We start from the raw sequence: 24,045 nt of genomic DNA, 5'->3' as shown, positions 1-24,045 counted from the left end.
GTGGTTGTGTGAACACACCATCGTTGACTTTTATGGGGCAAGGCTGGCCACAGATGCTCCAAGCTACAGATAGTTAGCCCACTAATACAAAGGGCGGCTGTATTAATATCTGTTTGTGTAAGCCAAACTGGGATCTGCAATCCTTGGACTTCCATAAATCATGATGGCAACCTGCAAAACAATTTAAGGAATTTTACTATAAATAATACAAAATACAGTTGAGGGTTTGCATGATTACATGTTCTCTCCTATAAAAAGTATCATCCCAGAAAGGTAATTATGCTAAAATCCATTGACTATACAGTAGACCAGTCATTTTCATGTGTTGATCCTCCAGATGTTTTGAAGTTTAATTCTCAGAAGCCCCAGCCAACATTGCTGATGTTCAGGGATTCAGAGAGTGGACATCTGAAGTGCCAAGTTTTGAGAAACACTGTGTATCTCTTTTTAGACTATGCATAAAACAACAACTTCACTGAATCCCAGGTGGGAAGACACCAAGGACCTTTCAGCTTGAGGTCTTTGAGGAAAGGTGTATGTGTATATTTATACAAAGGTATATGTGTACACACACACACACACCCTTAGCCATATGGCCCTCCTTCAAAATGAACAAATGAGCTGTCCTTGTGAGCAGAAGGCTGTCCTTGTGAGCCTCACCAGAAGAGTACAAACAGTTTTGGTGAGCAGCCAAGTGTGATAAAAGGTCAGCATAACCTAATATCAGGAAAGGATTTGTTTTTCTTTGATTTTTTTCCCTTCTACTTACTACAACTGTCTCAGGAATTAAGTCAAGGTGCACATTCTAGTTGATTGCCTGCTGTTATTGGACAAAATAAAAGTGTCAAGAGCATTTGGTATAGAAAATAAATTCCTTTGGCTGGGGGTTTCAGTTTCTGTTTGTAGGTGATGGAAATTATCTTTATAATATGTGAGTTAAATATCCTCTTTACAATAGTAAGAGAAAGACATGGCCAAATTCAAATCATTAAAACAATGACTTAGTCTTTGCCAAATAGAGAGATGAGCAGAAAGAGACATTCTTGACTGAAAACCTTTTTGTTCTTAACACCCTGGGAGAAAAAAGATTTTCAAGAACAGTTAATCCTTGCTTAAAGTTCTTCATGATCCCAGCAATCAGATAGAAGTCTGCAGTGACTGTCATGTAAATGCTACCTACATAGGATAGTGTATTCTGAACTCAGTAGTAAACAACAGGTCTTTTAAAAATTATTTTAAATATTACATTTCTCCAGCTTTACCTTAACAGACATTTTATTCCTTCTTCCCTTTAGTATCCTCTCTTATAGGCATATCTGTTATCCATATTCTAATGCATACAAAGTAAATATCCGTTTCTGCAGACATTAATCCCTTTTCATGTAAATTGCATGAGTTAATCAGCTTAATACATGGGAAAGGACAGGTTCAGGGGGAAAGGCTTAGTCAGGTCATTAAAACTTGCCTTGTGTGGTATGAATAACTGTTCCAAAATTAAAATTTTAAACAGACATTGGCCTTGGTCTGTGTTAAATCTAATCAATTGAGGGTGCAGTGACTGGTAACAGAAAGTTGCTAAAAGATTCTTTGCTGAAGTCAATGGTTCTGAATTCAGGTAACAAGGGAGCTTGCTAGTTAGCTCATATTTGTTTCTGATTAGTAATTAAACATGTTAGCAATGTAGCAATGTAAGATTTAACTGGAGTCTTTTTAAACCATGCACACATACACATACATACAACTTCAGAGTGTTGGAATTACTAGTATCATTAGTATATTGATCAGAACAAGTGTGCAAACATAAGAGGTATACAGATGCTTTTCACGAATGATAGACCTAAAGGGAAATTAGCAGACATTACAAACTGTCTTTGATCTTCTGTCCAGGCTTGGTTAGAGTGAGCTTGACCTGTAGGAGCGACCTAATAGCCAATTCTCATGTCAAAATGTAGAATCTATCCACATGGAATCCATAAACATGGAATCAAATGGAAGAAGTGTAGAAGGAAAAAGGTACCTCACGTGCTGTGGCACAAAGGAAGGAGGTTACAGAATCACCACCACCTATTGCTTTGCTTCGTCTCTTGCCCCTTAGGCTTGCCTGAAAAATAGCCAAGGAATTCAGTGGAATGCCACTTCCCCTTCTGCTTTTTCCCATTCATGCTTTTAGTCCATGCTGTCACAGGAGATGGGCATCTGGTCTTTGCAGGTGTTGTCACGGAATAGTAATATGGCAGTATGAAAAGATACCGAGGGACAGCTTTGGCAAAGCACTTGTATAGCAGTCAACCAGCTCCCCACCCGCACCCTGCCAAATTACATCAACTTTACATTACTACTTGGCCTCTATATTTATCATATCTGATTGTGGTCTTGACAGCACTGTGTTAAGAATTCAACCAGGACTTTCAGATAAATTTAAAATGTGGTCTTGTTTTGTTAGCAAAGAAGAAAAATGTTTCAAAGCATGCTCTAAAAGTAAAGCATTTGGGGATTCTTTAGTCATTCTTAGCACATTTCTCACACTTAGGATTCCACCCCTTCATGTTTTTTAAGAAGTCTCTTGAAGACATATTAACATTTCTTTTGCTACAATAAAATTCAAGACCATGTGCTGCAGTAATTTTTACCCATAAAAGACAAAATTAGAATGAAATCCTCTCTTTTCAAAATAGCAAATATTAATAATAATAAAATAAAACCCAATGTCAGTCTGTTTACTTCAATCTGCTTGAGCAGAACTAACTGATGAAGCACTTAGATTTACATAATGATCTATGCCATTTTATAGGAATGTTAGATGTTTAAGTCTCTCCTTTTCCTATTAAACAATGTGTAGCAGTTTAGGATGACATATCTATTCCAATTTCAGCATGTCCACATACTAGGGTTGCCATAACTGAGGAGCTCCGAACCGGGACAAATGTAGGACAAGGCTTAAAAATGTAGGACTTTTTTTTTTTAAAGGTCCTACATTTTAAAACCTTGTCCTCCTCCCCCTCCCCGGCTTGGGAGGAAGCCTCGGCCTCCTCTCAGGCTGGGAAGGATGCAAGGGCTGCTCCTCGATCACCGCGGTGGGAAGCAGCCTCCTCCCGGCCCCCACTCCCTTTCCCGGCCTCGGTAGAGGCTTGGGCCTCCATAGGGGCCGGGAAGGAGGGAAGAAAGCGCCCGCGATCGTGGCGATCGCGGGCGGCCCCCACTCCCTTTCCCGGCCTCTGTGGAGGCCCAAGCCTCCACAGAGGCCGGGAAGGAGGGAGCAGAGCCAGGCCGCCTCCCTCGCCGGCAGAGGAGGCCAAGCAGGGAACGGAGGCGAGGCTCCTTTCCCTGCCTGGTGTCCATCGCGTGGGTGGTGTGTGTCCCGGGGGCGGGGCCAAACCGGGGCGGGACCGTGCGGACCTGCCCCAAACCGGGAAAGTCCCGCCCCCTGGCGGGATATGGCAAGCCTACCACATACCTATACTATTTCCCACATATCTAGTATTGCTTTTGCTAATAACATTGGCTATATACCTACCAGTGGTCTTGGAAAACTGGGGGAATTTAGGGTCATAATTTTTGGAAGGTAGAATCAATATGGTTCATATACTAGAAAGATGACCCAGAAGAACTCTCAGTAGGAGATAAATTGGCTGGTCTGAATAACACACAAAAAACCCAAAAAACTACTAGGTAGAGTGATGGAAGAGTAAATGGAGGATAGATGTAGAGTAAGAAGAGTGACAAAACAATGTGTGCTCCCATGAGATGTCTTCTTTGTCTCAAAACTTTTGTGTTGGTAGTATTGTTGTTTTAAACAGCAGTTGTAAATCTTCCATCCATTACCATATTTACATTGTCTGATAAATCTTCCATAAAATCTAATCTAGATTAATTCCTTCCATCCTTCTACTGATATCCATCTCCACCAAGCAATGATTCTTTGCTAATTTAATGAAATCAAACTTCTATTCATCACCATTTCTCTACAATTTTCTATAAGTCGTCTTAATTATTTCTTATTACAGAAGCTAAGTAAGTTCTAACTATCATAAAGTTTTCAATCTATTATACTTATAAATTACTTAACACCCCATTTCTCTTTCCAGGATTTTATTCATTCCATTGTTCTTCACATTTTCTTCAGTGAGCTTTCTTTAGTAATAGTCCTTAATTTATCCATTTGCATCATATTCTATTGGTAGTTTTGAGTCTCACATTTTTAAAGGCTGGTTTTTATTCTGCCCTGTATTTTTATATTATTAGCTGTTTTCTTGTCATTTTCATTCCTTGTTTGTTTTTAAGGTAATTTTGTAAATTAATATATTTATCCTTGTTACCTATTTAGAACACTGAATTTCAGAAGTAATGTGCTTGCTATTACCTTTCTTATTTTTTGAAAAAATAATTCATTGAGAACTGTGGATTACTAAATATTTTGAGAACTATACACATTCTCAAAATTTTATATTTTATCATTATTTAATAATAATCACTATTTCATTAATCATTAATAATAAATCATTATTCTTTTATCATTAAACAAAAATAGAAAAATAGCCCCCAATCCCTGAATTATTTTCTTCTAAAACAGTGTTAAAAAAGTAGTGGTTTGTTACACTAAAACATAAATAGATAATGCTACATTTCTTCTTAAAAATAATGTTGTTATATCTTCATTACTTTGTTTCATTACTTAAAATGTACTGCTTCCAACTTCTGTTTATTTTGTGAATTGTCTTTGTTTTAATTTGCCGGTCGCTGGAAAAACTAGGAGTGACCGAATAACACTCGTCTTAAAATCTCTTCACTGGCTGCCTATTAGTTTCCGGGCACAGTACGAGGTGTTGGTTATCACCTTTAAAGCCCTACATGGCTTGGGTCCAACCTATTTGAGGGATCGCCTGCTTCCATATAATCCGCCCCGCACCCTCAGGTCCTCTGGGAGGAATCTATTGCAGCCTTTAAAAACCAGACTGCTACCTCCCAGAGGGCCTTCTCTGCAATTGCTCCCAAACTATGGAACGGTCTGCCAGACGAGATCTGTCAAATTGCCAGCTTAGAAAGCTTTAAAAAAGCTGTCAAGACAGATCTCTTCCGGCAGGCCTTTCCTGAATAAAAGTGCCTGGCCACGGAATAACTGCCCCCACATCATGTATTAGCCCACCGCTCTGTCCTTGTGTGTGTGTGTGTGTGTGTGTGTGTGTGTGTGTGTTTAATAGATATTTTAATTGTACATGTTTAATCCTGTTTTAGGCGGGGGGGAATTTGGGACATAATGTGGATTTTAATATGTTGTGTAAATGTGGATTTTAATATGTTGTGAGCCGCTTTGATTGTCTTGTAACAGAAAAGCAGAATATAAATAAAAGTTTTATTTATTATTTGTTATTTATTTAATTGGAATATAGAGCTAAAGATTCCAAGTAAATTAATAAATTCATACATGTATTCTTTAGCAGCCTTGATGTAAAGTTATTCAATTTTCTCTGAAATTTTTTGGAAGCTATAGCTCAAAACAGATACCACTTTTTCAGTCCCTTTTCTGGCATGGTATGGAAATACAACTGCCTTGATCACACTGGTAGGTCAACTATGGCAAGAAATGGATAAGAGAAATACAGTGGACCTTTGTTATACGCTGGGGTTTAGTTCCAAGATCCCCCATGGATAACAAAAGTCCCATTAAATATAATGACATAGCAAAATGGTGTCCCTTATGAAAAATGGGAAATCAAGGTTTGATATTTGAAATTTATACTTTTTTTGAACATTTTCAAACCGTTGATGCCTGAATCCGTGTATAAAAAATATGTGTATAAGAAGAGCCAACTGTAATGTCTTGTTTATTCTTCTGTATGTCCTAATGCCATTTATAACCAATGACTATTGGCAAGAATCCTGCAATGATATCTTCAGGAAAGGAACATTTCCTGCTACCATTCTCAAGATCCCAGAAAAGAAAGATGTACTATTGGTCAAGGATCATGCAATCTAGATTTGGGTACATGTGCACTCTTTCCTGTGAGCTTTCTGCTTGGGAACATTCTTGATATAGCACTTTTTCTTGGCTGCTTAACTTTTGCTAGCTTCTGTTGGTATGCTTCTCCTTGCCTTGAGAAGATAAATTTGACCACTGATTCTTCATTTCTTTTCATTTCCAGGCATCTATACCTTTCAACTGATCCATATTCAGGCATAATCAGACTATTGTCTGGGAGAGGTACAATGGTGGCAGTCTTATTTGATCTGCATTAGTTATGTGTTTGTTTCTAGGCTCAGTTCAACATCTTGATTTTTATCTTTCAAATCCTTAAAGTTTTAAACCGCTTGGAATCTGGGTGGATTAATAAAGGGCAAACAGAAAGTAGACTGGGATCTACTGATAGCCCCCCAGTAATTTGCAGTAGATTAGCAAAGGGTTTCTAACTCCCAGTCACATAACAGTTGTGACAACAAAAGGCCTTTCTTCTCCTCCTGCTGAAGTAAAAAAAAAACTTGGGAAAACATAAGTAGATTTGTATGTGAAAAGATTTCTATATGAACTGCATTTCTGGTAGTGAAAACAAATTCCTGTGTTGAGAATGTTTGCAGACACTTGGTTCTGCCATTCCCTATTTGCCTTCTTGGGCCACAGTTTTGCACCTGGCTTTGGTTGGTGTACCTTGGGTTTCTAGTGAAAGGGGAGAACAATCAAATAAAGCTAAAAAATCTGTCTGTAGGAGGATGTCTGTGCCTTCAAGTCACCTGTTGACTTATGGTGACCCCATGAATTTCATAGTGTTGTCTTAGGCAAGGAATACTCAGAGGAGGTTTTGACAAATCCTTCCTCTGAAATATAGCCTATAGCACCTGACATTTGTTGGTGGTTTCCCATCCAAATACTAATCAGGGCTGGTACTGCTTAGCTTCCAAGATTATATGGTATAGCCTCCTGCCACATCATTATTTTCTTCCCTTTTACTCTCTGTTCAACATCTGAAGTCCCCTTTGGTGTTCCCCATGAAACAAAGCAAACCAAATGGACTTCAGTTAACAGCCTCTGGAATGCTCTGCACTGAGAGAAGTCTTTCTGGCTCCTTGGCAAGTTACTTTTTGTTACCTGGAAAAAAACTTGGCTTTTTAGGTTAGTCTTTGGTGGTGGCTGAGTGTTGAGCATTGTGTTCCTTGTTTTCCTTACTGCTGCGAGTTATTTCTTCCTTTTTATTGATTTTTCACCTGCTGTTATATTGTTGGTGTGTTTGTTGCTGCTCTTTTCATCTGCTGTTCTTGGTTTATTGTTTTTCTCTTTAGAGGCCTTGAGGGAGTTTTCTTGGTTATTTTTTTATTTTTACTATCATTATTGTTATTGCTAACTACTTTGGTTTGCTCATAAAAGTGGTGTATAAGTAAAATTAAAATGTTTAATAAATAATGACTGTACAATCCAGGAGATAACAATTCTCTTTTTTCCTCTCCCCTCCATTTCCTACAACAAAGAGCTCATGGAGGCTTGCAAAATTAAAACACATATAGAGAAAAACATGTAAAAATATTGTTACAATAAAATTAAACTATAAAAATATATCAGTTAAAATACACAAATAAAATAATAATACAACACACAATTAAAGTTTCATGTTGTTGAACTGAAGTCAGACACATCTCTTCCTATAATCCTAACCTTCCATCTCTGTACTAATGACTGTCACCATTTTTTATTTTTAAGGAATTGCCTGAATATTGGTCCCATTGAACTCACTAGGGCTTCCATCTGAGTAGTAATGCATAGGATTGTACTGTAACTAAATTAAAAGCATTTAAGAAACTCACTCATAATAATTAGGAAATAGCTTTTTGCTCTTTGCTTTATGTTATATGTGTTTGTTAGTACTTATGCCAATTCCTTAGCAGGAGTAACTACAGGAAGTCATAAGCCAGACTCTTTCCCTATCCTCAGAAGTAAATGCCACTCCCGGTAAGATGAAGAGGAAAGACAAACGCAAGAAAACCATTAAGGAACATCTTGGGAAGAAACTAAAATTGTGTGTGTGTGTGTGTGTGTATGTGTGTGTGTATAATGCAGAAAATACATCTGTACAGTGTACTGAAAAACATTAAATCATTATCATAAGAATGTGAGTTGAAATCACATTTTTCTAGAGCAGCCGCTGAGTGCAACTGCTTTGTGTAAGGATGATCTAATGTTATTAAATTGTCATTACAAAATATCTAATTCCCCACAGAGAGAGAACCAGAGGGGGAAGAAATTAACAAATTTCAGTATGATTTGCTAATTGCTAATTGGCTTAAGCAAAGCTTAAAATGACCAAAATGATTGGAAACATCCACCGCCAGCCAGATCCAGATGCATATTTATAATTGGAAGAGCAGCCAAGACTAACAAAGAACAGAGTAGTGTATCCTGTTGGCATTGTGTTTTTGGCATCATTGTATCTACACAGAAAACAAGCGATACATGAAATGTGTAAAGACATCTGTTTCATAACCTATGGGGCTTTGCTCACAAAGCAGTTGTAAAATCTTCTGGGGGAGAGAAATATTTCTATATATCTGTGCAGATGCTCTTTTGTAAGGAAACAAATCCATTTGAGGAAGTGTTCAGTATTTAGAAAAAAGAATTTGTCCACTGAAATCTGTGTCAAACATTTATTCCACCTGTATCCCCCTCACTGCTGTTAATTTAGCAAGTATTTGCTATCTGGTAATAGCTCGATATATCGTGTCTAGTTCATCCGAGGAGCTGTGTACAGAAGCAAAAAAAAAAAAAAAAAATAGTATTCACTTAGTTTCCAGTTTTACAGGAACACACAACCTACAACTGTTTTCATAGTAAAAATCACTTCTTTTAGGCATTAATACAAATGTTGAAAACTCACTTTTTTACTCTGCAGTTTTAGGAAGAAACTGTACAATGGCGGGATACAGACGGGCAGGGGAAGACGTCTTGGAGGTGTATTCTGCTGAATACGGAGCCTCCAGACCGCCCGCCCCGGGGGCGTGGCTCAGGTGTATGGGGCTTCCACATGGGGGGTAGTGAAGACGCCTCACCTGGGGCCGTTTCTGACCCGCAGTTTCCAAACCGCCACCTCAGAGGACGCTGCAAAGAGAGAGGCAGCTTCTGCACGGGCGGCCAAAAACGGGGCTTTTTTTTTTCTTTTGCCGGCTGGCGGATGTGCAGCTGCGGCGCTCAGCGGCGGCGGCAGAAAGCTTATGTGCACATTTAAAGTGCCCAAGCCCCTTTAAAACTTTTTCCCTCACCCTGCCCAAGAACAATAGTGGTCTCCTGCCAGCTGGTGATCAGCTGGTGTTGGCATCCTTGTCCGCTTGCACGTTGCCAATGTCACCAGCATCATGGATGCCTCCTCTCCTTTGGTCCCCACGCTCTTGCTGAATCTGCAATGCACAGCCACAGCTGTCGCCGCTGCCACCGCTGTCCCCCTGCCATCCCCCATCACCTCCCTTGTACATATGTAAATATTTAAAGTTTTAGGGTTTTTTATTGTTAGGTGAAAATGGCACAGGAATGTGTGTAGGGGTTCACTTTAAATTCCAAACATTCCCCGATTCTAGCAGCGCATGCGTACATGTTGCTCTAGGGTTAGGGTTAGGGTTAGGGTTACAAGTCTTAAAATGCGCTGCAGCTGTGCTGCAGCTTCCACACCTGCATGGAAGCTGACGCTGCAATTAAAGCCTGACTGCAAACTGCGCATGTTCCAGGACCCCGACTCATTATGTGACGCAGCAGACACGGAGCTTTTAAATGGGCAACTTAAATTAGCAGCGTAACAGTTCTGGCGTACCGGTGCAGCAGCTTACAGACGGAGCTGCGCAGCTGCGCATCATACAAAAAAGAAGCGGGGAAAAGCAGCACCTTTTTAATGCCGCTTCTTCCCGCTTGGGGCGTGCGGGCGGCGTGTTCATGGCGGCATTCAGGTAAGGGCCGTCTGAAGGCTCTACCTTCATGACGTCATGAACACACCCCTTTTTGCCCGTCTGTATCCCGCCAGAGTCACTTATGTTGTATGTGGTAAGTACTGTACTTACCTGTGCTCAGTGCTCTTTCTTCCCATCCAGTACTCAAGGTGCACCAACATTCCATTGCAAGGAATTGGGAGGAGAGTTACGGTTTGCCTAAGACTCAAGAACATGCCTGGAGTTGTTGTGGCTGGTGGGCAGCTGGATTATCAGGGGAGAAAGATTTAGCAATATCATGTGCTCAGAACTAGTTCCAATTTACTGGTCAGGATAGGTACGATGGCTAATGGAGCGCACCAGGGAAATCCAAAAGAAAATCAGCTTTATAGATTATAGTAAAGCCTTTGACTGCATAGATCATGAAAGGCTATGGAATGCCAACACATCTGATAGTCCTAATGAGGAATCTGTACTCAGAACAAGAGGCTACTCTCAGAACAGAACACGGAGAAACAGAATGGTTCCCATTTGGCAAAGGGGTCAGACAAGGCTCTATCTGTTCAACTAGTATGCAGAACATATTATAAGAAAAGCAGGCCTGGACACAGAAGAAAGAGGAGTAAAAATAGAAGGAAGAAATATTAACAATCTAAAATATGCAGATTACACCATAATACTAGCAGAAAACCTCACAGACCTGGAACACCTACTAAGGAAGACCAAAGAAGAAAGTGCAAAGGCAGGATTAATGTTGAACATAAAGAATACAAAAATAATGACCACCGAGGACTTTCACAAGTTCAACCTAGACAATGAAGAAACAGAAATAGTAAAAGAATTCCCATACCTTGGATCAAGCATTGATAGAAATGAGGACTGCAGTCAGGTAATCAGAAGAAGATTAAGAATGGGGAAGGTGGATATGAAAGAACTAGGAAAGATTCTAAAATGCAAAGGTATACAACCAAGTACAGAAATTAGAATCATACAAGCCATCATATTCCCTATTGCCCATGTATGGATGTGAGAGCTGCACAGTTAAGAAAGATGACAGGAAGAAAATAAATTCATTTGAGATGTGGTGCTGGAGAAGAGTGCTGAGGATCCCGTGGACAGTCAAAAGGACAAACAAATGGGTCCTAGAGCAGGTCAATCTGGAAACCTCCCTGGAAGCCAAGATGACCAAACTGGGGCTGTTGTACTTCAGGCACATCCTCAGAAGGAAGGACTCATTGGAAAAGACAATAATGCTAGGAAAGTAGGAAGAGAGGAAAGCCACGTGCCAGATAGATGGACTCTATTAGGGAGGTCATGGGTATAGGGTTGCAGGAATTAACCACAGCAGTGGAGGACAGAGGGTCTGGGAGATGTCTCATCCATAGGGTTGCCATGAGTCGAGATCGACTAGAGGGCAGTTAACAACAACAATAGTTGCATCCTGACAATATGTGCCAGTTTGAGCAGTATAGATTTAAATCTTTAATTTGATTTCACACATAAGAATAAAAATTTCAAAGGTTTTGTCCACACTGAGAGAGATCACCAATGTTTTGGGTATTTTTTTGGTGATTTTTCACATGCTAGAAGTTTTGTATACAGTTGTCCCTTCATATCTGCTGGAGTTTCATCCCAGGACCTCTCATGGATACCAAAATCCATGCGTGCTCAAGTTGCCTTATATATAATAGTGTGGTAAAATGGTGCCCTTTATATAAAATAGCAAAATCAAAGTTTGCTTTTTGGATTTTTAAAAAAATATTTTCAAGCCATTGATGGTTAAATCCATGGCTGCAAAATCCATGGATACAGAAAGCCAACTGTGTTTACTGAAAGTATGACATACTTTTAGGCAAAAGCAAATTTTGTTCAAAATAAATAAACTTTTCACAAACAAAAGTTTTGCAAAAAAAAAAAAGAGAAAAGTATCTCAGAATGTGAAAAACATGTGTTTTTTTTTAAAAAGTGTTCATTTAATGACAAGTCAAGGTACTCTTTGTTGTTGAGGATGAGAATAACTGTGAAAATTGTTTTCATTTCTAGGGGGAAGAGGCAAATTTTCTTGATTTTCATGAGGTTATGCACTTGCTTATACTTGTGACACATCTGCTACAAAACCTTTCTGTACACTCATGCTATCAAGCCCCAGAGATCAAGCCAGCATGGTCCAGAACACACATGTCACCAACACTACACCAAAACTAATAAGATACATGCAGCACATGTGACTCAAGCTTAAGAGAAACAGCCCACACACTACAGTGAAGATACAAAAGATTATGTACACATGTGTATCAATAATAATATGTACAATATTCTTGAGGAATCATGGCATATGTGCTTTCATGAAAGAAACATTATCCTTGGGTGTAGCCACACTGCAGAATTAAAGCAGTATGACGCCACTTTAATTGTCAGGACATTATCCTACAAAATCCTGGGATTTGTAGTTTGTTGAGACACCAGAGCTCTCTGACAGACTAGACAGAATACCTTATCAAACTACAAATCCCAAGATTTTGGACATCCTCTGTGCTAGACATTATAATAAATAATAAAACTTTTATTTATATCCTGCTTTTCTGTGACAAGACAATCAAAGCAGCTTACAACACGTTAAAATCCACATTTACAAATTTATGTTCCAAATTACCCCCCTTAAAACAGGATTAAACAAGTTACAATTAAAACATCTATTAAAAACATAATAAAAAATACAGCGAGGACAGAGTGGTGGGCTGATACATGATGTGAGGGGCAGTCATTCTGCGGCCGGGCACTTTTATTCAGGAAAAGCCTGCTGAAAGAGATCCGTCTTGACAGCTTATTTCCTTGTACAGTTTCAACTCTCTCTCTCTCTCTCTCTCTCTCTCTCTCTCTCTGAGTCGATCTGTATGTATGTTTCTGTGAAGATAATGACTAGCAGTTCTAAAGCATGCAAATGCAAGTAGATAAATAGGTACCACAGTGGTAGGAAGGTAACAGGTTGCCACATGACCACCTGAGTTGTCTTTGGACAACGCTGCCTCTTTGGCTAGTAATGGAGATGAGCACCACTCCCTACAGTTGGTTACAAGGTCAAGGGACTACCTTTACCTTTTACCTTTACTGATTCAAAGCCATTGTTTCTGTAATTGGCTAAAGCTTCAGGACTCTTTTATTATTTTAACAAATCTTCTTTGTTATCCTGCACTATGTTATCCCAGTCAAATAAGGTTTATGTAATGAATGTGATAATAGCACAAGAGCCATGTAGGCAATCAGATTTAAATGTGATGTGGTGATCATGAAAGCAAACTTGGGACTTTATCACATGGGGAAAATCAGGGAAAAGTGAGGGTTTTAATGGACGTTAGCCCATGAAAATTGCACGATCGCAGTGAAGATTTTCATATTATGATGCAATTAAAAATGACTTATCCCAGCAATAAACAAGTAATAACCAGCAATAAATCATTCACGGGATTTCCCCGTGAATGATTTTTGCTGGTTATTACTTTTTTATTGCTGGGATAAGTCCTCTTTAATCATGATGCATGTGAAAATCTTCACCGCAGTCACGCAATTTTCATAGGCTAATGTCCGTTTAAACCTTTGATTTCCCCCCATGTGATAAAGTCCATATTGCCCTCGATCTGAAATCCTCATCTGTTCATTTGCTTTCAGTACAGCCTGCCCGCAAAGGTAGTTGAAAGGACAGAATGTATCGGAAAACAGTCAAGTAGGGCAAACTCTTGAAGTCTGGGGGCCAGCTTTTGTCCTCAGGATGCACCAACCCAGAAAGCCTCATACATCCACAGAAAAGCCCCAAAGTGGCTGGAAATCCATTTCAAGTCTTGCAAAAGTTATTTTTGGGTGATAAAACAAAGCGTAGTTGGACCTTAAAGATAAAGGTAAAGGTTTCCCTTTGACATGAATGTCTAGTCATAACCGACTGTAGGGAGCACTGCTCATCTACGTTACTAAGCCGAAGAGTCAGCATTGTCCAAGGACTGCTCTGATGGTCATGTGGCCAGCACGACTGCACTGAACACTGTTACCTTCCCACCAAAGTGGTACCTATTTATCCTCTTGGATTTGCATGCTTTCAAACTGCTAGGTTGGCAGAAACTGGGACTAGTGGCAGGAGCTCACCCCATCATGTAGTGCTCAGGCCTCAAACTGCCAACTTTCTGATAGTCAGAATTGGCGTCCTAACCACTAAGCCACTGCATCCCCAGTTGGACTTTACACCTTGTTTTAAAGCAAAAAAAAACCCATCCTGAGAGGCTTCCAGGAGCAGATATTTCTATTTTTTTTTTCTCCTTGACCATTGTTGAGTGAGGAGACCTTCAGGCAGGTCATGAGGAACATGAAACCCATAGGCCACAAGATGGATACCCCACCATACATAAACTAGTCCTTGTGAAAGAAAATGTAGGAGCAAAGGAGCCCTGGTGGTGCAGTGGTTAAATGCCTGTACTGCAGCCATTCACTCAAAACCACAAGGTTGTGAGTTCAAGACCAGCAAAAGGGCCCAAGCTCGACTCAGGCTTGCATCCTTCCGAGGTCACTAAAATGAGTACCCAGACTGTTGGGGGCAAATTAGCTTACTTGTTAATTAGCTTACTTGCTGTTCACCACTATGATCTTTGGAATAGCGGTATATAAATAAAACAAATTATTATTATTATTATTATTATTATTATTATTATAGTCTCAGGAATAAACATATCCTTTAGGTCAGGGGTAGGCAAAGGACCACCCTCGAAATGTTGTTTAATTTCATCCCCCAGCTTTCCTCACCATTGGCTTCATGTACCAGATGGACTGTACCTCCTGTCAGCCAGATAGATAGATAGATAGATAGTGTAAATATAGATTTTAATGTTCAGAAGGCTCATCGCTGGCCTCTGAATGTTTTTCTTTACATGAATGTTACCTCCTGTGAGACTAAGGTCACTGCAGAAAAAATCCTGTTTGAGACCCCTTTAACTGCCCTGACTCCATGATAGGGAATTGTGGGAACTACAGTTTTATGAGACATTTAGGAGGGTTACAAACCGCCGCTTTGCGGCGGTCTCCCTGCGCTGCTGTTTGCTCCGCGAGGGAGTCGCAGCAGCCAAACCGCACAACTCCCTCGTGGAGCAAAAAAGGAGCTACAAAATGGATATCCTTCTCACGGCACGGCTATGACGCCGCGAAGCGCCACTGGCGCACTCATGGCGTCATAGCCACCGTGACACATGCGGAAGCACAGTGTCCGCTACGTAAAAATGGCGGCAGCCGTCTGGAACGGCCGCCGTCATTTTTTACGTGCAGAGCGCGTATTAGGGTTAGGGAGGTGCGGAAGCACCGCACCTCCCTAACCCTAGTACGCGCTCTGCACGTACTTTAATGGCGGTATGTAACCCGCCTTAGGCTTCTTTGTCAGAGAGCTCCGGTGACACAATAAACTATAATTCTCAAGATTCCCTCGCACTGAGCCAGGGCAGTTAAAGCAGCCTCAAACTGGGTTATTTCTGCACTGTGTTTTGGACCTAAGTCTTTTGGGAAATTTTCTTTATATTCTTTATGGATGCACTGATGAGGGGTGGGATTTAAGGGTTAAATGTAGTCCACTTTCTTCTAAAAGAGATTTAGTGTGGAGTGTCAAATCAATCCTGTTGTTCAGAGGTTACAGAAAAGTTTTCATAATGGAGATGGTATCTAGAGCAACATCCAAGAAAATGGACAACATAAAGAAGACTGGTATGGGTTGATTGCAGAATGGTTTGGAAATTCAATGAGTATCAGATTTTTGCATGAAAATTCCCCGAACATAGATTTAAAAATGGAGCAATGACAACATTGCAAGATGTAGTGCAGAATACAGACTTATGTCACATAATTATCATACAAGAAAACCATTTATCTGAACGCAATATTAGGCAGTTACCCAAAATATTGTACTAATGCTTGCCCAGACTTTTTTAAAAAAATTTTTTGGTTGGGATGAGGTTGTAATTAAGTTAGATACATGTGTTTCACCTTTCTGTCCTTGAAATTCCTTCAGTGGGAACAAATGCTTTTGTTCAGAATTGCTTGCTTTTGTTGTGATATTCTCTTCAGAGAAATAGAGATAGACATTCTGGGTAAAAGAAGGAAAAGAGGTTCCCAGGAATGAAATCTTCAAATTGCGTGGGAAACTAGGTTAATATTTCATGAAGGAACTACAAAATAGCAGCATGGCAGGAACAAAACCAGAAGTACTTAACTGAAGCTACAATGAATCCGGTTGAATTTTTAATCCTGTTTCATTATATATTCACTGTTGTCAGTTGAAAGTAATGAAAGTGACAGTGAAGACTACTGTGAGAATGTTGATGAAAAGGGTTCTCATCCCAAAGTATGTTGAAGTGTGTTAAAGGGAATCAGCCCACTGAGAGATTTTTATATGGCATAAGTTTTCTCTACTCTTACTTCAGAAAATCAGAGTAGCTGTCATATGTTTTCCAGATACTCTTCCATCTAGACAAGCTTAGATTTTAGGCATCATCATCATCTTCATCATCATCACCATACTTTTTTCCAAAGTTGAAACTCAAAGTGGCTTACAGTTTAAAAGAATACAATTAAAAACATACAAAAGTGAACATTAAAATAGAATTAAACTGTTACAGTATTAAAATGCATTACTCGTTAAAAGAATAAAACATAGTTTAAAAAGATGAAAGAACATTAAAACAGTACAATTAAAACAACATCCCTATCCCATTCTTTAATGACTTCCTATATTAAAAACCTGCCTGAATAAAAATGTCTTAGCCTGCCGACAGAAGGACAAGATGGAATCTTACCTCTCTGGGAAGGGAGTTCCAGAGTCTAGGGGCAGCCACCAAGAAGACCCAAATTACTTTCCCCACCACAGTGGCAACATGCATATAATACATGGTCCTGCCAGTTTTACGCTTGCTGTACAATGGAAGAGTATTGGCTTCCAGTGTTTTCTTACATCTGATAAAGTGTATCACATGATGCACATGGATGAAAATGTTTTTATTTGATTTTTTATGATAACCCATCCTTATATCAGCAGTTCTGAGTGCAGTATAATCAGTAAAATCACCTTAAAACCATTTAAAACACTTTAAAATAATTTAACAATTAAAACACAACCAAATCAACAAGGTCATACAGAAACCCAATGTTCTCACTATGTCCAATTTCGAGGATAAGTTGTCAGGTTTTCTCTTAGTGCAAAAAAAAATTTTTTTTAATGAGGCGATGTCAATGCCAGTGTGATGTCTCAAGAGAGGACATTTAACAGGTTGAGTGCTATAGCCAAGGAAGATTTTTCCAGGTCACATGGAATACTGCTTCCAATAGTGTCACACAGAGGATATCCCCCACAGCAGATCTTCAGAACCATGCAGCACTATCTGGAAAGAGGTGCTTCCTCAAATAGCAAGGTCTCAAGGCCTTTTAGACTTTCAGAATCATCATCAACACCTTGAACTCAAACTAAAAGCCTATTGATAGTCAGCACACTTCCTTCAAAATGGTTGTCATATGGTTCCTGCCCACGATCTAGCTGCTCCTTTTTCCTGCATCCCTCATGTTCTCTTCAAGGACAGCTCCAAGTAAAGTACAGTGGGAAGTTCCCAATGTTTGAACTACTGTAAAATCAAACACCTGCTTCATTAACATCTGACATGCATAGTGTTGAAAGGACAGCCTCTTAATTCCCCTTCTCTAAATATCAGCATGCATAATTAATAGGATTCAGCCAGTGGTAGGATTTGATGGAACAATGAAAACATGGAATAAGAGTTGATTTTATGAAATGAAAGGAGACTGTTATTGTGATGCTAGAGAGGAAAAACAGCAGCTAAAGTGATGGAGTAGATGGCATTAATGCACTGGAGATTAGTGTTCATAAAGCAAGAATCAGCCCCGTATTTCCTTCTTTCATGCCTTGTCTTGTACTACAAGATGAATGTTGCATCATCATTGCAGTGCAAGTTACCCAACAATGCTGAATTTTATTGGTAGCCACTTTGGAGAATAATGAAACCTGCAGTGCGATGTTATTGCATTCTATGTTTTGTACCACTGGGCAGGGGTTTTAAGAAAAGGGTTTAGCTGGTACATTAGTCAAAGGAAGGGTCTGTGAATTATTGACAGTCTCCTTGCTCAAAAATCATCACAGTCCCCTTCCATTGCATTATTTTACAAAGACTAGCAAACATGTAGCTTGTCTTTTAACTAGGATCTATTTTTCTTATGAAACAAACAGATTGTTTCACCCTGCATTTCAATTATGCTTTCATATTCATACACCAAAAGCTGTCTACTTTGTTCATATTTTATAGTATACATATTTTTCTACAAAGAAGGAAAAACTACAACTTTAATCATATTTATTGAAAAGACATCATTGAAGATTTAAGGTCTTTTGTGGGTTTTTCTGGCTATGTGGCTGTGTTCTAGAAGGGTTTATTGCTGACATTTTGCCCACATCTGTGGCTGGCATCTTCAGAGGCTAGTGGCACGGAAGTGAATGGAGTATATATACTGTGTGACCCTTGGTTGCGAGGAAGTGATTTACATATTCATCTGTGTGTTGGTCTTGTTGAATGGCAAGGCCTCAGGGTGTCTATTTAATTAGTGATCCATTGTCTGCTGGGAACACCCCCCCTGCCCCAGGGTGGTTGTCATTTGCACTTGCCGGGTCTTGATTTTGGTGTTTTTCAGGACTGGTAGCCAAACTTTGTTTACTTTAAGGGTTTCTTCTTCCCTGTTGAAGTTGTCCAGGTGCTTGTGGATTTCAATTTCTTCCCTATGCATTCTGACCTGATAGTTGTTGACATGTTGTGAAAGCCTTCTACTTCACATTAGGTTTAAGGTTTGTTTGGAGCTTAAATCCTCAGTTTTGGTAGGAATGCAACTCCTGCTCAGCACCTGAAAGCAGTCTTGTTCCACCTTCCACCTTGTTCACGTCTCACGCAGTTTTACAGAAGAGAGTAGCATCTCTTGATTTTAAGAAGGTTAATGGCTACCTATCAGGAATGTTGTACCAGTGGATTCCATGTATCAGCAGGGTGTTGGACTGGATCTGGAGTTCTCTCTTGGTGCATGAGGCTCAAGTGCTCAATGGACAGGTTTCAGGGACTCAGTGAACCACATGCAAAAAGAAAAATGATTCCCACCTTTCCCCAATTCCCTCTCTTTTTCCTTGAAATTTGAGTTTGAGTGTATTTGTCTGTGGAGGAATCCATAGTTTTCATCATATTCTTAACGGGATCTATGACCCAAAAAAGATTAAGAACCATTGGAATGCATTACCTTTGAGATTACTTCCCATTCTGTGATTCTCTGCTTTTGGCTTCTAAGCCAATGTGAAGCAAGAAGTCATGGGCCTAGAAACATTTTGATTCCTTCATTTTGTAAAGTATATATATTAAAATATGTTTGTTTCTTTGTTGGCTCGTTTTGAAAAATCAAGAGTAGTAGCCTTCATTAAAGTTGGCAATCTCATTTATAAGCAATGGAAATTAATACATCTTTCTTTCTTTCTTTCTTTTAGCAGTAACGCATTTACTTTTCAGGATACTTTTACAGCTCTGATTTTTCCCATCATCTATATACCCTATATGATAATAGTGTGTGTGTGTGTGTGTGTGTGTGTGTGTGTGTTTATTTAAAATCCACAATATCTCTTTCTTGTTACAGGCAGCTTTAAGTGCCTTGAAACAGTTTTCAGAACAAGGACTGGATCTGGTGGAAGGAACAGTGAAAGTTGAAAATGGTTCATTTGAAAAGTAAGAATTAATTTCACAATATTCTTTCAAGTAAAACATTTCAAAAGTGTTTGGGAGATTATTAACTAGTTCTCACTTAAATCTTGGGCACCCTAGTGCAGAAAGATGAGATGTACATTTAAATAATCAATACATAATTTGGCCAGCCTCTCTGACATGGTCTTTCTTGTATGTGACATGGTATTTTTTGTATATAATGTCTCTTTCAGATATCCCAGTTGGCTGTATTAGATTCTTGATGCCTTTCCTGAAGGGCCTGGGGGATTTCCATCATTTTCATGGAAGCATCCCTCCCCTCATGCCATGGGATTCTTATCAGACCTGTATATCATATTACATTGAGATAGTTGCTTCTGTTATAATGGGTTATTCCCCTCACCTCATGTTGATGTCTCCATAGCATTTACTGTGGTAAATTGGGGACTGAAGGAAATGGTGGGAATGTCCCAAGCACATGGGAGCCTAAAGGTCAGCTTAGCTTTGGAAGTTTCCAACAGGCTTTGCACAGATGTTCTGGAATCATAGTTATAGATAAGCAACCTCTCCTTCTCTTGTGTCCCACTTTTCCTTATCATTTAGCTTAAAGTCTGTGTGGGGCTAGGTAGCTACTAGAGAGAGATTGGGGAGATTTAAGAGTATGTGTTTGTTTGTTGTAAGCTTAGGAAGACAACACATTTTTTCATTCTGTTTTGGAGCCACTGGTTTATGTGCATTTGTGAATCAAGGCTAAAGGCAGGTTTTTCTCATGATTTTACATGGTCATCTGCCATTAGTCTGGGGTCTGTTCATTCATAAATCTTGTCACTAAACAATGTTGGCTGGACTAAAGTAACAATCCAGAAAGATTGATACATGTTTGTTTGGTGTAAAGTTGCATGAGCTGGCAATAGATTTTCAAATTGAGTGTTTTTCATTGAAAACTGAGAGAATATTAAAGGTTTTTAAAAATAAACTTTTAGGTTTAGCCCCCCCCCCCCCTTTCTCTCTCTCTTTCTTTCTTTCTAGGTGTGACACACACACACACACACACACACACACACACACACACACACACATATATATATATATCCTGGAATATGTGCCTGAAATTTGACAGAACGAATCCTATTTTTAGAAATTGACTTCAAGCTTCATAGAAATATGTGAAAAGTCTGAAAAGATGCTGTCTTTTGCTCTTGCAACAGAAGTGGATGGAAAGAGCTGCCATTCAGATTATGAAGTAGTGATTCATATCTAGACCTCAGGTCATATCAGGTCCAGATTGATTTGGAATATAATATGAGTCACTGAGTCAAGCTCTGAATCAGTTTAGGAGAGGCATGCACAGGCCTAGTTTTTAGCATATCAGCACCCATGAGCTTTCATCATTGGCTACGCTAGCTAGGGATGATGGGAGTTGTAGACCACAGAAAGTCAGGGGGGAGCATGCTTATACACTCCTAATATAAATGAATGGAAAAGCCAAGAAGGGAATGTGGTTCTATATGTTCGTCATGTTTCCTATAGCCTTAAGAACTTCTAGAAAGGGGAAGATACCTCTAAGTTGCATAGCAGACATGTAAAAATATTATTAGCTGAGCAGCAGCCAGTGTAGAACTGTGCAATAAATTAGTTTTTGTTGTTTTGTATTATATGTATGTCACAGATGGTACCAGTTCACATATACACCAGATTGATTAAACAGGTACCATCATATGCATTCTACCTTAAGAAATAGATTTAAAGTGGCCTTGTACCATTTTATATCCAAATAATTAGCAGATACCCCACCTTCTCCACATTTAAGCACAAAGCTTTTTTTTCTGTTTTGTTTCTTATGGTTGTGCAAATGCAGATACAGTAGGCCCTTGGTATCTGCTGGGGTTTGGTTCCAATACCCTGTGGATACTAAAATCTGTTTATACTCAAATCCCATTATACACAATGGTGTAGTAAAATGATGTCACTTATATAAAATGGGAAAATTGATGTTTCATTTTTAGAATTTTAAAAAAATATTTCCAAACCATAGACGGTTGAATGCATGGATGCATAAACCATGGATACAGAAAACCAACTGTACCAGGAACAGTATTATGCAGAATATACAGATTGATTGATTAATTGATTCATTAATTGGATAACTAAAAGGGAGAAAACAATTAAATTCAATAGAACAAACTCCAAGTCACCAAATTATTCACAGGCAGACCGCAATGAGATATTTGTCCATCCCTCCTCCTTTGGCTGAACCAGGCAGAGGCAAGTTCTAAATAAGTGGATGCTGTAGGGGAAAGCAAGAAGTGAAGTTGGAATTTTCAGCTGATATATAGTAGCTATTTGTAAACTAATTTAATCAAAACCATTTACCACATGATCTCACCGGCATAGTATCTAAGCATAAATATTGTTGTTTCACTTCAAAATGTCCCCCTTTGTGGTGACCTTTGAATCTCATGTGCCATCTGCTAATAAAAATGTCTTAAAGATGTGCAACCCTGGACCTTACAGCTCTTGTTAATATATTAATCTTTCAGACAAGTCGAGCATCTGGGAGAGAATGCAGACAATAAACAGACTAACTCAGGCACCATTGCTCAGGACTGCAAGGATTCAAAGGCTGTCGTCTAGGACCTTCCCAGCACCCTCAGCTGCCACTGCATCCTTATAAACCTGTCAACACGCAATAGGGTGTATATGTACAAGGAAACGAATGACTAATACCATTATTTTGAGTCTTATGTGAAGACAACACTATTCTAATACAAGAGATAGTATACATGGTACTGTTTATTGAATGAGGAGCAAATAAATAAAACATTATTTCCTCTCTAAACCTACAAAATCTAAAAATAAATAATTCAGATTTCTCCAGAGACAGTAAATAGGCGATCAAACCACCAGAATTTTAAACAGCAAGTAATTAACTAAAGACTTAGTGGGTTTGGGAAAGTTAAGTTTACAGTTTATTAATACTCTGGAAGAAATGAAATGTCAACATTGGGTTAAATTATATGACTTTCTGGTAGTGTAGAATAAGGTCAGCTTTCCTCTTTTTTTAAAAAAAAATTATGCTTGATTATTTTAAAAATAACCAATGACAGTGCTGTGAGAGTTGTAGTTGTCTTCATATATAGTAATGCAGCTTCTCTTTTTATGCCAACATTTTGCATTCTTCATACTCTTACAGAATGTGTTATACCTGTAAGATGCACTATGCTGGGTTGTTTGCAAACTGAAGTTTAAATCATGTCAAGTATTTGCTTAGTTATTGATGACCAGTCACAATATACTCCCAAGAGAAAGCAGTGATGGTATTTGATTTTCCCAGCCACCGACTGAGTGACTGTTTGAGGCACCTTGCCTCCAAGGAACACTTCTCCTTCCTCAATTCTGTTTGCTGTTGTGTGAAGCACATCTACACCCCATTCTGTGACTCGCCATTTGCCTCAACTGAGTGTTTTTAAAAACTGCATTCCAACCATGAAGATTAGAAAAAGAAGGATACGTTGCCTCAGAAGAGGGTTGTGAAATGATGGAGCCACTGTGTATAAATGCCAGTCTTGATAGAAATGGGAATTTGCACTTGTATTTTGTACCAGTGTATTTGAATTGAATAAACTGGTCAATGCAGTAAAACCACATTAGTTTTTGTATATAGCACTTTTGTTGTCCCTTCCTTGATTTGTAAATGGCACATCAGATTTATTGTTTGTCACTTGCTTAGTCTGTTACACTAGTATAGCACTCCCCTGTGGAAGTAACGTCCTTGGATATTCTATCAACTAACCTCTTTTTTCCTGGCATTGCTAAGTTCAGTCACCAACTTATTAACAAACATAATAAGGACATTTCCAGAAATGTATCTGTCCCCTAGAAAGCCAAAAGGACTTCCAGAATCATAGGCTATTATCGTATGCTTTGTGCAGTTCAGCTGAAGACCAACCTACCTCTATAGCTCATATAAAAATTATGTTATCAGTGGGTATTCTATCTCAGGAAAGTACAGTGGAAGTACAAGAGAAACTTCTCATTCAATACTTACACACTCGCACGCACATGCCGCACACACACACACAGTTTTAAGAGGTGTGCTCTGATGCTTTTAATTCTGTGGCCATACAGTGTTGTGCAGGAATTTTTATGAGGCGGAATTCTGCCTCCTAAGAATATCTGTGTTAACATTTTAAAGCAAGTTTAGACTTTAAAAGCAAGCTTCCGTGAATATGAGGAAGACAGTCTTGAAAATGTATGGACAATTCTCAGAAGCTGTAAGTGGAACTAAACTGGATTTTCACTGATTAAAATATTAAGCCTTCCGTGCTACATATATATCTGTATCCTTTCCCAAGATAAACAGAAACAAAATATCAGAAGAGACCCAAATTGTTAA

The 24,045-nt window shown here is 39.0% G+C and overlaps 1 protein-coding gene across 5 annotated transcripts in view; it reads left to right on the top strand.

The window, feature by feature from the left end:
* The window catches only part of STAU2 (staufen double-stranded RNA binding protein 2), a 205,874-nt gene extending 182,585 nt beyond the window's left edge, over window positions 1-23,289 (top strand). For 3 of the 5 annotated variants that reach the window (XM_089517473.1, XM_089517466.1, XM_089517467.1), the window contains 2 exons: window positions 19,585-19,673; window positions 22,190-23,289. In XM_089517473.1, the coding sequence (XP_089373599.1) occupies window positions 19,585-19,673; window positions 22,190-22,283 (183 nt within the window). In that variant the 3' untranslated portion in view covers window positions 22,284-23,289. Of the gene's footprint in view, window positions 1-6,140; window positions 6,194-19,584; window positions 19,674-22,189 lie in introns of those variants that run through there. The other 2 variants (XM_089517470.1, XM_089517468.1) reach the window with 2 other exon arrangements.
* Window positions 23,290-24,045: the final 756 nt, after the last annotated feature.

The sequence above is a fragment of the Sceloporus occidentalis genome, unplaced genomic scaffold, assembly GCF_023333645.1.
Source record: "Sceloporus occidentalis isolate IW3139 unplaced genomic scaffold, rSceOcc1.0.p SCAF_3, whole genome shotgun sequence".
Classification (NCBI taxonomy): Eukaryota; Metazoa; Chordata; class Lepidosauria; order Squamata; family Phrynosomatidae; genus Sceloporus; species Sceloporus occidentalis.
Note: the sequence above shows the minus strand (reverse complement) of the source record. Positions and strands in the feature narration are given on the sequence as shown.